We start from the raw sequence: 18,490 nt of genomic DNA on the forward strand, positions 1-18,490 counted from the left end.
AAATACTGGGCATTACTCTGATTTAACTTTTGGAGATCAGACTGACTCCATGGTCAAAAAGTTATTTTTCAGACTAAGACAGCTAAGAACAATAAGACCCGTTTTAAGCCATGCTAGCTTTAGAACAATTGCACAAGCTGTCTTATTCCCACACTTAGATTATTGTAACTGGATTGGCAACCATAAGAACGGGCTACTGAGCTTGATGGTCCATTGGTCTGATCCAGTAAAGGCTATTCTTATGTTCTTATGTTCTACTATCATATCACTGAGAAGGAATATAAGGGACTGCAACTACTCCAGAATACTGCAGCACATGGCATGGAAGCACATACAAGAAGCAGAATGTGCTTCTGAGTACATGCGGCGATTGCAACTAGTTCAAAATACAACGGTTAGACTACTTTGTGGACTGAAGAAGTTTGATCATGTGACACCTTCCTATCGACTTTTACACTGGCTACCGATGGAGGCACATGTGAAATTCAAGTCTGGTTGTTTTTGCTTCAAGGTACTCTATGGTTTAGCCCATAAAGTTATATGCCTCTCAATGAAGTCTTTCCTGGAAGCAAGCAGACCCTGAGACACACCTTCAAGCAGATGAAAGATGCAAATTCTAAGTTCTCAACATCTAAGCCATGAGGACCAGAGATTGGAGTTTGGGATGTAGAAGAGACCCCTTATTCTGAATGATGAAGGTTGGAAAATAGTCCAACCTCCAAAGCATTTTGGAGAATAAATGCAGAAGCAAAAGGAATATATCTGTCTCGGTCAATAGGACACATGCAGTTCTTCTTGAGCTTCAGCAAAGCATTCCCCACTAGAAATATGGGAAGATACAGAAGATACCAAATTGAGAAGAAAGGCATACGATGCTAGTCTGCTCTGTAATCTCTATCTGGAGCAGAAAGGGACTTTGTTGAGTGAGTGGCAAAGTTGATCCACTAAGGGGGTGTCCCGCTCTCAGAAGATCTTCCAGGCTATGCTCATGTGGAGAGACCACTCGTATGGTTGCCAGCACTCTGCTCAGCATGCTACCAGACTGTTGTCTTTTCCTAATAGTAAGTTTCAAGTTTATTATGGTTTGATATACCGTTTTAGTACCAAAGCAGTTTACAATATAAAACAATTTTAAAACAAAAATAATTAAAAACCAAGGAAAGGACATATCTATGCAAATTTGAATTGTCAAGACATGGCACAAGAGTCAAAAAGGAAATGTGGCCCTGAGCACCATGCCATAGTTGGTTGCCCAGAGTTGCATCCTAACTGCTTCCTAAAGCAAGACATACTATACCATGCTTCCCTGTTTCTTGGTATAGTACACTGCAACCTGATTTTCTGTTTGAATAAGCATTATTTGATTCAGAAGTCAATCTCTGAAAGCTTTCAGAGCATTCCAAATGGTCCTGGGCTCCAGGAAGTTTATATGAAGCTGGTTCTGCTGAGACGAATGAACTTTGGTGCAGAGTACATCTACATGAGCTTCCCAGTAAAATTAGATACATTTGTTATAAATGTTTTGTGGTGTGGAGGAATTTGAAAGAGCACTCCTATCATTAAATTTTGGCAAATTGTCTACCAAAAGAGCGACTGAGTACCAAAGTGACACTGATTACATTTTTCAAGTTCCCTGTGGCCTGGTATCACTAGGAAGCCAGAGTCCATTGAGCCATCTCAAATGAAGATGTACCAAAGGTATGAGATACACAGTAGAGGTCATGTGACCTAAGCTGATATCGGGATTGTCTCCAGCTTACCTTTTTCCTCATTTTGTGCTGCATAGACCATCAAGAGAAACTAGAAACTTATTTTCTTATCCAAAAATGAATGGGTTTAGATAGGACCTTCTTAGATAGGACCTTAGCATTTCAAGCTGGTAGGCAACAATCTTGGTTAGGTAAATGTATTCAGCAAGCTATGTTATCCTATTGCTGTTTTCGGAAATGAATTGAGACCACTTTGTTCGATAAGTTTATTACTTAATGAAAGTTTTATTATTGAAATTCTATTTTACAAATATTTGTATTTTTTACTGTATTATTGTATTTCGCTGAGTGTCCAGCTCTTTTTAGTGTAAACTGCCTAGAACTTTTGGTTATGGCGGTATAAAAGAATAAAGTTGTTATTATTATTATTAACAACCTTAACATCTGGTGGGTCTCTCAAATCTGTTAGGTGATGGCAACCATGGCATCTGCCTTTGGAGCTGGTAAGAAGGCTGGAGCTTGAACCATGTCTAGCAGGGCTCCCGTGAATTCCAAATGTTGCGCTGGGAAGGGGTGGAACTTTTGGTAGTTAGTAACGAATCCTAGTAACTCCAGCACCCAAATAGTTCTTCGTACCGATTCTTGACCACCTTCCTTTGATGTACTCTTTATTAGCCAATTGACCAAGCAGGGAAAGCATGCACTCCCAGCCTGTGTAGCAACACCGCAACTATGGCAAGACATTTTCTGACTACTCAAGAGTGAACCTGAGACCAAAAGGCAATATGCAATATTGATAACTGTGTTTCCCTACTTGAAATGTAACTGGGATGTATCTATATGTGGGTGTAAGCATCTTTTAAGTTCAGAGAGCATAGCCAATCATTTGCCTGAGAGCATAGCCAATCATTTGCCTGAAGTAGAAGCAAGGTGCCCAGAGAAATCTCCTTGATCAACTGTTAAGTGTAGTTCACCGACTAAGGCAGTTTGAATAGTCTCACAAGTGTGACTCATGTGAAACCTGGATTGATGAGGATGTAATAGATTTTCTCTTTGGCTGAAAAACAACTCTTTTCGTGAGTTTTGAAATAGAGCATAGATTTAAGATGGGATGCAATTGGATGGGGATGAAATATCTAAAGGTTTTTAAAGAACTGGTCAAACAACTGTGTGTTTTCAGGCAGACGGCACTGTTGATAATCATAAGTAGTGCATGTGCAAAAAGACCACAGCAAGGCAAAGATTGCTATTAAGATAGGACTTGATCCAGGAAACATGTATTAGCTCGAATAGCCACCACATGATACTGTTATACAAGTATTTTCTGGGTTTTCTCTGTTCAGCATTTGCTGTTGCTAGTATTCAATCCTGCTATATATGCAGCTGAGCAACAGACATGCAATGGAATTACAGGTTGCAAATGTGCTAAATATTTGTTAAACTAGTTTCTTGCACTCCATATTTTCATTAGATTATTTCATTGTTCATATTGACTCCTACACCCTTTATCTTTCTATTTTTTTTTTTTTTTTGTAAAAATGGGAATTTATTAGCCTATACTACAGTTCTCCAAATAAGAATAAAAGAACAAGAAAGTTCATTTAATATTTTAAAATACTAGTCAGAGTTAAAAAAAAAAAAAAGATAAAGTGAAAGTGAAAGGATTTTTACATGCTCAGACGGGGGGATGAAACTAGTTCCCTTTGTAACAATATTCATGCAGAATCAGTTGCAACATCAAGTTTTGAAGGCAAATCATTCACTGCACTGCAGTGATCAATCATACTGTTATAGTGTGAATCACTCACTGAAACCTTCCCGGCCCAAAGATGCTGAAGACAACAGAATTGTATTGTCCCTTCATGGTGATGCAGACATTCAATAAAATTGTACACATTCAGGGGAGTGGATAAATGAATATACTCGTACTGCAGCACACTACACTGTAGACCTCAGACAGGTCAATACAAGATGTAAGTCAAGCTTCCAAGGTTGTTTCAAATAATCAACCTCCAGAATAATAAAATAATTATTCCTTCCACAATGTTTTGTGCATACTTTGCTTTCATATAAGGAAAATCTCATTTGTTTCCATTTAAAATATTTTGCAGGCTATTACATGTATGATTACCTATTTTCTTCATTTCCAGCAACAATATTCTAAAGCTGAATACAGGCAGTCCCCGGTTTAAGTACGCCTGATTTATATCAAACTCATACTTACGAACCAAGGTCCTGCCTCTACCTTCCTGTGCCAACGTGCCACTTCTTGTCAAAATGCAACCTTCCTACTCCCTTCGGAATCCTAACGTGCCTGTCATCTTTCCCTCTGTTCAGCGTACCAAATTCGTGCCTCTCGCAGGTGTTTACCTCCTCTGGCCGGCTCTTGCCTCCCAGTTACATTACGCAAAGCCCAGTTACATTACGCAAATCCCAGTTACATTACGCCTTTGGTTCCTGAACACAGCTTGCGGCTGACCCAGAAGTGACAGAAGGCTTCTGGGTCAGCCGCAAGCCATGTACAGGAACCAGCAGCCGTGACTTTGCGAAGTGCAACTGGGAAGAGAGAGCTGGCCAGAGGAGGTAAACATCCGCGAGAGGCACAAATTTGGTATGCTGAACTGAGAGAAAGACGACGAGGAGCGCATTGACACAAAAGGGAGGAGGAGGGTCACTTTTTGACAGGAAGAGAGAAAGAAGGGGTGCGTTAACAGGAAGAGGCAGGGTCGCATTGGGACACAGAAGGAAGGGAGGGAGAACAATCTTCGTATAAAGGAGGAAGGGAGAGAGCATGGACATGGGATAAAGAATGGAGTGAGAGAAGGGAGCATGAACTTGGGACATAGGATGGAAGAATGGAGGGAATGAGGGAAAGAGATGCTGAGATGGGGGAATAGAAAGGGAGGGTTGTTGGGCATGGGTTTCTGAGTGAGAGGGAAAGAGATGGTGCATATGGGGAAACGAAGCAAGCAGTGAATTGTTGGGCATAGCGAGGGAGAGAGAAATATTGGACATGGTGGTGGGAGAGGCGTGAGGTACAGATGCATGGGGAAGAGAGAGATGAGAGGGAGAAATGTTGGATGTGGTGGTGGAGAGGGAACTGTGGGATGGATGAAGAGCAAAAGTGTAAACCTATCTTTCCTTTCTATTTAAACTACATTACTGTTTCTTTAATGTTTACAGGATCCGAGTTATACACAAATTCAACTTAAGAACGGTTTACAAAACGGAATTCGTTCTTAACCCGAGGACTGCCTGTAGTTTCTCCTGAAGGACCGTAAGGGGCAAGCCATACATTCTTTTGCATTCAGAACAACATTTTTCACTAGCTCTACAGAATTAGATTAAGTGATTAAAATGACCAGATAGACAGATAGATACTACTAATTCTGTTTTCCTTATGAAGTCAAAACACCTCCATATATGTAATAAAATTAAACTCTGATAGCTGCTAATGGTAAGGAACAAGTTGAGGCAATCTCGTTTAAAGAAGAATGCTTACAGCTTTTTCTTCTTACATTTCTTCAACCTTAAACCATACAGAACTCTTGTTTAGGCAATTTTGAGGCTTTGGCAACTGCAGAATGAGGCTTGCCAAAGAATCACAGAAAAGAGTACAACTGAAGTCAGATTCTTTGGCCTCCTTTACTTCAGTACACTACCTTCTTCTGACAATTACTTCCTTTCCAATTTGCTAGCTGCCAGTGTTTTCTTCTAACACACATTCCCTTCTGCAACGATATGATCTACGCAGCAAATCCATATGTACAACTGAATCTAGAAAACTGTGCCATAGCATTTTCCAATCCTCACAACAGAATCTACAGTAATTCTGATTTGTTTTAAGGACCTTTCTGTATGCCTCCTACAGGCAATTCAAGTCTCTAAACCAGGGGTAGGGAACTCTGGTCCTCAAGAGCCGTAATCCAGTCGGGTTTTCAGGATTTCCCCAATGAATATGCATGAGATCTATTTGCATGCACTGCTTTCAATGCATATTCATTGGGGAAATCCTGAAAACCCGACTGGATTACGGCTCTCGAGGACCAGAGTTCCCTACCCCTGCTCTAAATTGTAAAATCACTTTTGGTCTCTTTCATGACATTTCAAGATAATTAGACTTAGGGGTCCTTTGATTAAGGCGTACTGTTTTAGTGCACGCTAAACACTGTGTCCATAGAATATAATGGACGTGTTGGCGTGCATGAGAACAGCTAGCGCGCCTTAGTAAAAGGACCCCTTAATTTGGAGGATCTGCTTGGCGTTTCTTTAGTACTAACAATACCCTGCTTTCAATGGCTTTGAATGAAAGACCGGCCTCCTCCCTCCCCCCTTTCCTGGACTAAATTCATACTTTATTTTTGTGAAATTCTATTCTTCATTTTACTTGTCAAATAGATCATTAGTTAAAAATTGAGCAAATGGTTAAGTTTGATTTGCAACTAATTCCAGATCTCAAACATGCTGGCACATAGTTGATTCTAAGCACATTATTTAGAGATTATGAATTAGAAATCAGTGTGAAAACTTCAGAACCTGAAAACTCTGTTACTTATTTTCAGCTTTCCATATAGAAAAACGCCCCAAAGTATAAAGAAAAACAGGGATCATTCTTCAGCTTATTGATACTCTATAATGAATCAAGTTGCTTACCTGCAGCAGCAGTTCTCTAGCACAGAATCAACCTCAGAAGTGGGTGGTAGCAACCAATAACAATGACACAGAAAAGCTCTCTCAGAGCTAGAGAATGACACGGAGACAAATTTTCCCTGTCCCATCCCCGCGAGTTTTGTTGCTGCTCCTTTCCCATTCCTGCAACCTCTGTCCTCATCTGCCCAAGCCTCAAACAATTTGTGCAGTTAAGGCAGAGCTTACAGGAATGGAGCAAGGGCAGCGACAAAACTCGCGGGGATGGGATAGGGAAATTGAATGCCTGCAGGGACGGGGAAAAATTTGTCCCCGTGTCATTCTCTACTCAGCCAATTAGATAGATTTGTGTATAACAGAGATTGCTGTAAAAAACAACTCTCAAGAATATTCATTGTGGATATCCTGAAAATCCAACTGCCTGGGTGTGTCCTGAGAGCCAGGTTGAACCACTACCCTTGTCTTCATTATCAATTCATAGTCAATCTGGTTTCAATGTTCTCTGTCTGGTTCATACATATAAGTATTGTTTTGGCTGAATGAAGAAAACGTTTACAATGAATAGGGCAATGGCTTCATAAGTCAAATAGCTTTGGGCTTTACGGAGGCTCCCCCCCCCCCCCACACACACACAATAAGGGGAATACCTGCTAAGGGAATAGGGATTAGTGCTGCCTGATTCAGGAAAAAAAATTTCGATTTGATTCAGCCCATTGAATCGATTTTTCGATTCGATTTTCCTGCCCAATTGGGTATTTTTTTAAAAACATCCTAGTGGGTTTATTTTATAGCCTTTTCACCCCCTTTGCCCTCTCCTACCCACACTGGCACAGTGGTGTAAACAAAATAAACAAACAAAAAATACTTTTCCTCTCTCTCTGTTAAATCTTAGCTCACGTTCGCGGTCAGCTCTGGCAGGATACACATTTCAAATCCGACACATTGTAATCACAAAACAGAAAATTAAATTATTTTTTCTACCTTTTGTTGTCTGGCCATTATTCAAATCTTGTTGGTCCCAGGCTCTGGTTGTCTTTTGATAACTTGCTTGCCAGTGTTTCCTTCTTTCTCCTTGCTAACCATCCATCTTCCATCTCTGTCCTTCCCTTCCGTTTCCCTTCCCTCCCCCAGAGATCTGGCATCTTTCCTTTTTTTTCGTCTCCCTCCACAGATCCACCTTTTCTCAACTACCCTTTCATCCAGCACCTCTCCCTCCTTCCCCACCACCCCAGGGTTCACCATCCCTCCCTTTCGTTTCCCAACTACCCTCCTATCCAGTATCTCTATCCCCCCTACCCCATCCTTTGTGTCCAACTTCTCTCCCTTTCTGTTCCTTCCCTCCCTCCCTAAATCCCATTGTCCACCATATCTCTCCCTCTCCTTTGTTTCTAGACCCATTATTTCTCCCCCCCCCCAAGTTCGGCATATGCACGTCTCTTTGAACCCCCTTCCCTCCCTCCCTCCCTCCCTCCGTACTTCTTCACCAGGGCCCCCATCCCCTGAAGGTCTGGCCACCCCCCCCCAAAGGCATGTACCACCATCCCTAAAGGCCTCTGCCACCCTCCCTGAAGGTCTGCCCCTGCCCTTGAAGGCCTGCACCCCCCCAAAGGCATCTGCACCACACCTCCTGCCCGAAGGACTGCACCCCCCCCAGAAGGCCTGCGTGTTCCCCCTGGCCTCCCGCGCATCCATTTACCTAATATCAGCAGCCTGCAGAGATCACCGGTGCTAGCGATCTTTGTAAGCTGCCATAGGTCTTCGGAGCTGTCTTCCCTCTGCCGCAGTCCCGCCCCTCCTCTGACATCAGAGGTAGGATCGCGGCAGAGGAAACAGCTCCAAAGGCCTATGGCAGCCTGATATTAGGTAAATGGATGCGTGGGAGGCCAGGGGGGAAGCCAGACACCAGCACTTCCTGACTGACCCTCCCCCCTCGCCCTCTAAAGCAGGTGCGGCAGCAACTGGCAAGCAAGAGGCAGTGCTGCCGCTCCTCCTTTAGGGGAGGAGGGGGGAGGGTCAGTTATTGAATCAGGATGACAATTTTTTTTTGTTTTAAATCAATTCAAATCAATTCACCCGAAGTAAATCGGTGAACCGATTCGAACCGTGAATCGGGCAGCACTAGTAGGGATACTTAAACTAATATAAAATCCCTTAAATTTATTAAATATAGTCTATACTATTACTTTACATTTGATTCTCAATGAACTGCAAAAGATCTAATATTAATCTATTTTTTAGGGTTGATCACTTTCTGATGAAAATCCCCAGTTAAGCCATGTGGTGAAAAATGTCCTCTTATTGTCTTTATTGGCTTATAAATGAAACACTGAATCTAGAGTATATTAGGGAGTTGGGTTTTTTTGTGTTCTTGGGGTTTTTTTTTTTGGGGAGGGGAATGGGAATACAGGCAGAGATTTTTAACTACCCTACTACTAGTTTACTTTTGTGAGCATGGAAAAAATGTTGGTTATGCATATGAACTTAGGAGTGTATATCATCATTGTTATGATAAAAATTAGTGTTAGGTGTACAAGTTACTAAGGTCTAGAACTTACTCACTCTGCATACTGAAGTGACTACATCCAAAATTATGATCTTACAGATTGAACATCTGAGCCCAAAAAAATTTAGAAAATCAAAAAGGATTTTCATCAGCTCTAATGTCCCAAGACAAAGTGGATAGCTTAATAGAAGGTGCATAAATCTGACAATTAAGGACTGCAGAAAAATAGATTTTTCTGTATATAAACACCAAGTGCACTATGGTTAACCCTGAATGAGTTGTCCTTTAAGACAGACTTCAAAAGAATTTGAAGGTACTAGAGTCTTGCTCTCACATCGGGTAGTAAACCTCCATTTCACCCTATAAGATTTTCTAGTGAATTCTCTTCTAGAAGCCATACAGCCTGAGACACACTCTCAGAGGAACACGATAGCTAAGGATTATTTTTCATGAAGCAGTTATTCTTGGACCTACCTGATGAAGTTGAAAAAGCCAACCAAATTCAGTCTCCTGTCCAGCAATTTCAAAGGAAATAGAACCAAATGTTTCTTGGTTAAATAGAGCTATGAAGATTATAGTTCTTATTCCTTTCCAATTTTTGTTAAGGTCTTTGTAATAAGAAATAAAAGAAAAAAATGCATATGGAAGACCTTTTTCTCTAATGGAGAGAAAAAATGTTTGATGCTAGTTTGCCTTCTGGAGCAGAAGTAGTGGATTTTCCTGAGAAGACTGGCTTCAAATAGCTCTTGTTTAGAAGTTTCCTAATCAAGAAATATCTTGCCAGAGATTAGTCAAGAGGGTCTAAAATCCAACTTAGTTAGATGGTGTAGAATGGGATAGATTTTTTACTGCATCAAGATTTACAAAGACTAGGGGACACTCGAAGTTACAGTGTAATACTTTTAAAACCAGTAGGAGAAAATATTTTTTCACTCAGAGAATAGTTAAGCTCTGGAACGCATTGCCAGAGGATGTGATAAGACCAGTTAATGTAGCCGGCTTCAAGAAAGGTTTGGACAAGTTTCTGGAGGAAAAGTCCATAGACTGCTGTTGAGACAGACATAGGATGGTAGCATAGAATGCTGCTACTATTTGGGTTTTTACCAGGTATGTGTGACTTGAATCGGCCTTCGTGAAGACAGGATACTGGGCTAGATGGACCATTGGTATGACCCACTAAGGCTAATCTTATGTTCTTACAAGACTATCTTACACAAACTTCTCCTCAATTCCTCCTGAAGATCAGATGATACAACTTCATGAGTCTCATGAGGTAGATCTTTCTGAGTCACCAGAAAGAACACATCAATGGCTAACATAGGGGAATCCAAAAATTCATGCAGACCTAGTACTCTCTAGAAGGTGAACAACTCTATCAACAAGGCCACTTAGGAGGACATATGACAGATGCTAGTATCCCTCTGCCTTTGGCATCATGCATTAATAGTGAACAATGCTGATTTCTTAGGCTTTACCCAATGCCTGACATCGGTAGCCTCCAATACTAGAACATATGTAGCAGAATCCTTTGCATGCATTGAGTGTCAAGAATGTGATAAGCTCCTATCTTCCCCATGCCTTCTACCAGTGTTGTGTCCCAAGTAAGAAAAGAACATAAGAATGGCTTTACTGGGTCAGACCAATGGTCCATGAAGCCCAGTAGCTCGATCTCATGGTGACCAATCCAGGTCACTATTACCTGGCCAAAACCCAAGGTGTAGCAATATTCCAAGCTACGGATACAGGGCAAGCAGTGGCTTCCCCCGTGTCTTTCTCAATTACAGACTATGGACTTTTCCTCCAGGAAGAGGTGAAGCACCTGAGAAGCATCTGGGATGATGAGGCCTTCATTGCCGGAGTCATCCAGGAGCTGTCACAAATCACCGAGCAGGCGCAAGACAAGACCATCCTCGAGATGCCCAAACCAGCCAAACCTACAAATTTGGAGCCAACGAATGGGGTACAAGAAGAAGCTAAAGACGCTGACTCCTGGCAGCTGGTAACCTCCTCTACAGGCAAATACAAAAGACCTCCTTCTTCTTCTTTTTCCTTTCCTTGCAAACAGGGCAGTTTTACATCAACCCCAAAAATCACCTTAAGGAACAGATTCCAGATTTTGCAGGAAGGACCTACCGTTGAAGAACAGGAAGTAGTCCAACAGATGGCTCCAGCTCCGGAACCAACATATCATCTTCCCCCGAAGAAGTGCAGAGTACTAGTCATTGGGAACACCCTGCTGAGAGGCACCGAGGGACCAATTTGCAGACCAGATTTGCAATCCAGAGAGGTTTGTTTTCTACCAGGAGCCAGGATCTGGGATGTGATAGCCTGCTTAGGACGAATTATCAAGCCCCAGGACTACTTCCCTATGCTTCTCATCCACGTCGGAACGAACAACACTACCAGGAACACCCCGGAGAAGATACATGAAGTTTTTAGAGCCCTGGGTGAGAAGTTGAGGCGGATGGAAGCGCCAGTGAGAGGTAAGGGAGGAACCAGGCAGGATCGTATCCAGTGGACAAACGAGTGGCTACATGGATGGTGCAGAGAGATGAACTTCGGATTCCTGAACTATGGAGATGCACTACTAGGACTACAGGGACCAGATGGGCTCCACCTGACCAGAAGGGGTAAGAACGTCTTTGAACACCGACTAGCACGCCTGCTTCGCAGGGCTTTAAACTAGGTAAGTTGGGGGAGGGTACCCACTCACGCACTGGTGAGGTAAGCAACCATCCTGGCGAGGTAAGCTGCCACTCCAATTTGGAGTCTGAGGTAAGTACACACATAACAAATAGTACTGTAGGAACCACACTAATTCACGCGGAACAATCATCACGGAAGCCGAACAAACACAAAGTATGGAGGGCTATGTATGCTAATGCCCACAGTTTGGGTAATAAAATTCTGGAATTAGAAACAGAAATGAGGAACGCCGACCTAGATGTGGTAGCGATATCCGAGACCTGGCTCACGGATTCCCATGGGTGAAATATGGCTATACCGGGATACAACTTACTTCATCGAGATAGAGAGGGCAAAACAGGGGGAGGGGTAGTACTTTACACTAAGGAGGACATCAAAGTTACCAGGATCACCGACGTCAGGTACACCGGAGAATCCCTGTGGGTGTACCTGGCCAGTGGGAATGACAAATGCCTATATCTTGGGGTTGTATACAGACCTCCAAGACAACAGGAAAACATAGACATGGAACTAATCGAAGATATAGAGACCATCACTTTGCGTGATGACACGGTGTTGCTAGGGGTCTTCAATATGCCTGATGCTGATTGGAACAAACTTTTCGCTACAACCTGTGGCAACAGAAGGCTACTGACCTCTATAAGGGGAGCACAACTCAGACAGATGGTGTTGGAGCCCACTAGGGATCAGGCGATACTGGACCTGGTACTCACAACGGAGAAAGTGTCACAGAGGTTTTGGTAGGCGATAAGTTGGCCTCCAGTGACCACAACATGGTGTGGTTTCACCTCAGGAAAGGATTCACTAGATCCAACTCATCCACAAAGGTCCTCAACTTTAGGGGCACTAACTTCAAAAACATGGGTGATTTCGTTTATCGGGCACTGCAAAATCAGGCCGCAACTGATAATGTAGAGGTAATGTGGTCAGCTCTGAAATCTACCCTACACGAAGCAACCAACCTATACATAAAAATGGTAAGCAAACGGTGAAGGAACAATAAGCCTCAGTGGTTCTCTGTGGAGATCTTGGACCTCGTAAAAAAGAAGAAAAAAGCATTTATCTCCTGCAAACAATTAGGAACACGAGAGAACAAAGAAGACTATCTGGTTAAATCGAGAGCCGTCAAAACAGCAGTCAGAGAGGCCAATCTCCAGATGGCAGAGAATCTAGCAGAGAACATTAAAATAGGGGATAAATCCTTCTTCAGGTATATCAGTGACAGAAAAAGGAATATGGATGGGATTGTGCGCCTTAAGAAACCAGACGGGAACTATGTAGAATCGAACTCCAATAAAGACGAATTGCTAAATGAATACTTCTGCTCAGTCTTTACCTGAGAGGCGCTAGGATACGGCCCACAGCTGCAGACAAGGGAAAGCTCGGAAGACCCGTTTTGAGACTTTGAGTTTACGTCCAGCAGTGTCTACTGCGAACTTTCAAGGCTCAAAGTGAACAAAGCCATGGGACCTGACAAACTGCATCCCAGGGTGCTTAGAGAGTTGAGTGATGTCCTAGCGGAACCATTATCCATGCTCTTCAATCTTTCCCTGAGTACAGGAAGAGTACCATTGGACTGGAAAACAGCTAACGTCATTCCACTTCACAAAAAGGGTTGTAGGACAGAAGCTGAGAATTACAGACTGGTGATTCTCACATCGATAGTGTCTAAAACTATGGAAACACTAATCAAGCACAAACTAGATACGATCATGAATGACGAGAATCTACGAGACTCCCATCAACATGGATTTACAAAGGGAAGGTCCTGCCAATCCAATCTGATCAAGTCAAGACAAAAAATGTGCAGGGGTAACTCTTTGCACAAAGGTTACTTTTGAGTGACTAAAGAAATCAGTAGCACAAAAAATAAAGTCACCACATACATCAATATGCTTAGTAAGCTTATTTCTTACTTAGAACTCTGCTCAGAGACATGAAGGCTGATTACTCGGCCTCACCTACCAATCATTGCAGTGTTCAAAAAGAAAGCTTTTATCTCCAATAATCTTTTAATGCGCTAGCTTGACCGCTATGCTAAAGATGGTAATATTTTCATAAGTTTCTTGTGAACTATACAAAAGTACTTATCTTTAAACAGTGACTGGTTCCGACGTGCACGTTTCGTTTGCTGCGTCAGGGAACCGACAATAACAGCTGAGTTTTAAAGCTGGTAGTGAAGTCACATTAAATTACAAAACTGGATATCTCAAAAAATGTGTTTCTTCTTGGTCGTTTCAATCCAATCTGATCAGCTTCTTCGACTGGGTAACAAAAAAGCTGGATATGGGGAAGTCCCTGGACATCGTGTACTTGGACTTCAGTAAGGCTTTTGATAGTGTCCCACACTGCAAGTTATTGAGCAAGATGAGTTTGATTGGAGAGAAATGTTAACTGCATGGGTTAACTGGGATTGGGAGAAACGTTAACTGCATGGGTAAAAGACTGGCTTAGTGGTAGACTTCAGAGGGTGGTGGTGAACGGCACTCTCTACGAAACATCGAAAGTGATCAGTGGTGTGCCGCAAGGTTCGGTCTTGGGTCCAATCCTATTTAATATCTTCGTAAGGGACCTGGCTCAAGGGCTTCGAGGGAAAATTGCATTATTCGCCGATGATGCAAAACTATGCAACATAGTAGGCAACAGCTCAGTGTCCGACTGCATGACGAAGGACCTGGAACATTGGTCAACAACTTGGCAACTAAGTTTTAATGCCAAAAAGTGTAAGGTCATGCACCTAGGCAACAGAAATCCATGCGGAACTTACACCCTAAATGGTGTGACCTTAGCAAGAACCACTGCAGAAAGGGACTTGGGAGTAATCATTAGCAAAGACATGAAATCTGCCAACCAAGTGGAGAAAGCTTCATCCAAGGCTAGACAAATGATGGGCTGTATCCGAAGAAGTTTTGTCAGCCGGAAGACTGAAGTTATAATGCCGTTGTACAGATTCTTGGTGAGACCTCATCTGGAATATTGTGTACAATTCTGGAAACCGCATTATCAAAAAGATGTGCAGAGAATGGAGTCGGTTCAGCGAATGGCCACCAGGATGGTTTCAGGACTCAAGGATCTCCTGTATGAGGAAAGGCTGTGTAAGTTACAGCTATACTCACTTGAGGAGCATAGAGAGAGGGGGGGATATGATTGAGATGTTCAAATATGTCACGGGTCGTATTGAGGTGGAAGAGGATATCTTTTTTCTTAAGGGACCTACGGCAACAAGAGGACATCCGTTGAAACTCAGGGGTGGGAGATTTCATGGTGACACCAGAAGTACTTCTTCACCGAGAAGGTGGTTGATCATTGGAAAAGTCTTCCACTGCAGGTGGTGGGTCATTAGAGTAGGCAGACTTGTTGGGCCGTGGCCCTTTTCTGCCGTCATCTTCTATGTTTCTATGTTTAAACCTTTCTTACAACCAGCTACGCTATCCACTCTTACCACATCCTCTGGCAACGCGTTCCAGAGCTTAACTATTCTCTGAGTGAAAAAAAAAAATCCTCCAATTGGTTTTAAAAGTATTTCCCTGTAAATTCATTCAGTGTCCCCTAGTCTTTGTAATTTTTGACGGAGTGAAAAATCAATCCACTTGTACCCGTTCCGCTCCACTCAGGATTTTGTAGTCTTCAATCATATCTCCCCTCAGCCGTCTCTTTTCCAAGCTGAAGAGTTCCATCCCCTTTATCATCTTGGTCACTCTTCTTTGAACCTTTTCTAGCGCCACTATATATTTCTTGAGATAAGGAGTCTAGAATTGAACGCAATACTCCAGATGAGGTCGCACCATGGAGCATCTTGTTAACCATCCCTTTTTTAATAAATCCTAGCATCCTATTTGTTTTTTTGTCCACAGCCGCACATTGGGCAGAAGGTTTCATCGTATAGTCTACGATGACACCCAGATTTTTTTCTTGGGCACTAATCCCCAAGGTGGACCCTAGCATCCGGTAACTGCAATTCAGGTTATTCTTCCCAATGTGCATCACTTTTTGCATTTGTCCACATTAAATTTAATCTGCCTTTTGGACGCCCAGTCTTCCAATTTCCTAAGGTCTGCCTGCAATTTTTCACAATCCGCATGCGTTTTAACAACTTTGAACAGTTTAGTGTCATCTACAAATTTAATCACCTCACTCGTCGTTCCAATTTCCAGATCATTTATAAATAAGTTAAATAGCACCGGTCCCAGTACAGACACCTGTGGCACTCCACTGTTTACTCTCCTCCATTGAGAAAAATGGCCATTTAACCCTACCCTCTGTTTTCTATCTGATAACCAATTCCTAATTCACAAATGAACTTTGCCACATATCCCATGACACTTCAATTTTCTCAGAAGCCTCTTGTGAGGAACTTTATCAAAAGCTTTCTGAAAATCTAGATACACTACATCAACCGGCTCACCTTTATCCACATGTTTATTCACACCTTCAAAGAAGTCAAGCAAATTGGTGATGCAAGATCTCCCTCGGCTGAACCCATGCTGACTCCGTCTCATTAAATCATGCTTGTCTATGTGTTCCACACTTTTATTTTTTATAATCATTTCTACCATTTTGCCCCTCCCTCATCAATGCAGCTTTTGAGTCTACCAACACCAATGCATCTGATGCAGACACAGGGTTACTGGGAGGAGCGGGGAATTTTTAAGGCCAAGCTATAGACAAGGAACACTTTTTTCCTGGAAATCTTGGCATCTTTCAGAGAGGTGTCACAACCCAGGATATAGCATCTGAGCCTGAGACATTGATATAAACTGTCATGGCAGCATATGATTAGACACTGTGGAACTGCAACATACACATTTATTAGTGGTTGCTGGTATGCCTCTCTAACACTGATGGAAAAAATATACAATGTAAAATCAAACAATGCAATTCTGTCAAAATTTGACCAGTGGTGCATACCACAGCCTACAATAATTGCTTGGAACTGCAGCTGCAAAGAAAGATGGAAACTTGAGTAAGGTTCAGAAATCCTAAGTCTAATAGGGTAAAAAATTGTTTATGGAGAGCTGATAACAAAAAAACAAATAAATAAAACACACCCACTAAAAAGGAGCCCTCCATGAGAGATGCAGGTTCTAGGACATGAGAAAAGCTTTGGAAAAACTCCCATTCCAGGTTTCATCTAATTAAGTCACTCTCTTTTGGGGACTGCTTCCTTGGTTGTCCTTGGGGAAAAATATATACAAAAAAAAGCATAAAACAAAAACAGGAAAAACTCTCCAGTGAACATAGTACAGATCCAACATATTCTGAAAGAGAGGAAGAAATGAAACTGAGACCTATCTGATGCTGATTCATGTCTAAGGAAACAGACATGCAGCAAAAATGTTTACATTTCAACAGTTTCTACCAAACAAAGTGAAGAACTATTTCAACACTCCTTAAAAAACTATCACCGCGAGCAAAAAAAAATGGTAACTACAGAAGAATCTATACGCAAAGAAAAGATGATCACTTTCAGAGCAGGTTAACCTATGAAAAGTGAGCAACAATTTAAAAAGGACACATTAGAGCACCGGAAAGCAGCAGAAAGAAAGCACGCTGTAGATGAAGGAAAAAGCAGGTGTTTCTGTGCTCAGATGACTGAAGCTAAAATGTTCTGCAAATACAGATAGATTAGATTGAAACTTACTAGAAGTCCATCTGCGTGCTTCTCCTCATTACTTTGGTCCTTAAGAAAAAACGTTAAAATGTAAACATGCATCAGTATTCTTAGTGTTTCATCAGCTGTTACAGGTGTTAAATGACTATCACATGCTTGCTCACACACTAAACACTTCATAGTGCACTTTCTCCAGATTCACATCAAACACGCTACTTTTTTTTTTTTTTTTTAATAAACCTTGGTGCTTTTGCTTATGTTCACATAGCATGTGCTAGTTTGCATTATTTCTAGTTCTTGTGCTTGGCATAACACTGAAGTACAGGCAGTCCCCGGGGTTAAGAACGAATTACGTTTTTAATGTTGTTCTTTAATCAGATTTGTCTTTAACTCAGAACTTGTAGATTTTAAGGTTCTTGCTGCTTCCCTCTGCTCCCAGCTGTCAAAAGGGCCGACTGTCCCTACCAGTGTCCCCTCTAAGGTACAGACTGTTCTTAATGTGGCCATATCTACCACAGGAGAAGTATACCATTGGAAATACTGCTCAGTGAAATAAATGAAGCCGCAACCACGTTCTTAAGTAGGGCGTCTGTAATTTGGGGACTGCCTGTATGCAAAAAAGTAGCTACTGACCAAAACCAAATAAAGCAATCCAAAAGATTCACATACTTTTGCCAAACCACAACATGTATTTTTCTAAACAGATTTTCTTATTCAGATTATGGTATAGTGAGAAATTCCCAGATTAAAAATAGCAAATTGATTCTGAAAAAAAATCATGCTCCATCTGCTGAGAAAATGATAAAATAAATAGCAAGTAGTATTACTACTAAACACACAAAAAGCAGCTGTCAACTTACATATTCATAAACAAACTAAAGTAGTATTTGAATACAGTTCTCCAAAAATATGAGGATGCCAAAATTCTGTCCACTTTTGCATTGTACAAAAAGATCGTTCAAAAATGAAGCTGAAATGTGATATCCTTTTCGCAGGAGGGTTTCCGAATACTATTTATTTGTGCTATTAAATGCATAAGCTTTCTTGGTGCTCAAGTGGGTTGTATGCTTTTAGATTTCTCTAAACACCCAACAGTTTTCTCCATATTTCCATGGTTTCGTCAAGGTACTGCTGTTTTAACTGGTCTATTACCATTTAATGGGACAGCCCAAGCTTACTAAGTTACTTTACTTAAATTTTAACATTACATCTGAAAAAGTATATGTGATCCTCAGTTCTTATTTAATGACTATATCCCCCACTCTGGCATCCTGTATGTTTGTTTCGAGCAGGGGCTGTCTCCTTTATGACTCT

General features: G+C 41.8%; 1 protein-coding gene across 1 annotated transcript in view; it reads right to left on the reverse strand.

Moving 5' to 3' along the window:
- The window catches only part of OSBPL9 (oxysterol binding protein like 9), a 187,061-nt gene that overhangs the window by 52,248 nt on the left and 116,323 nt on the right, over positions 1–18,490 (reverse strand). Inside the window, 1 exon segment of the mRNA XM_033915815.1 lies at positions 17,207–17,245. Within this exon segment, the coding sequence (XP_033771706.1) occupies positions 17,207–17,245 (39 nt within the window).

Source organism: Geotrypetes seraphini, chromosome 12, assembly GCF_902459505.1.
Source record: "Geotrypetes seraphini chromosome 12, aGeoSer1.1, whole genome shotgun sequence".
Taxonomy (NCBI): domain Eukaryota; kingdom Metazoa; phylum Chordata; class Amphibia; order Gymnophiona; family Dermophiidae; genus Geotrypetes; species Geotrypetes seraphini.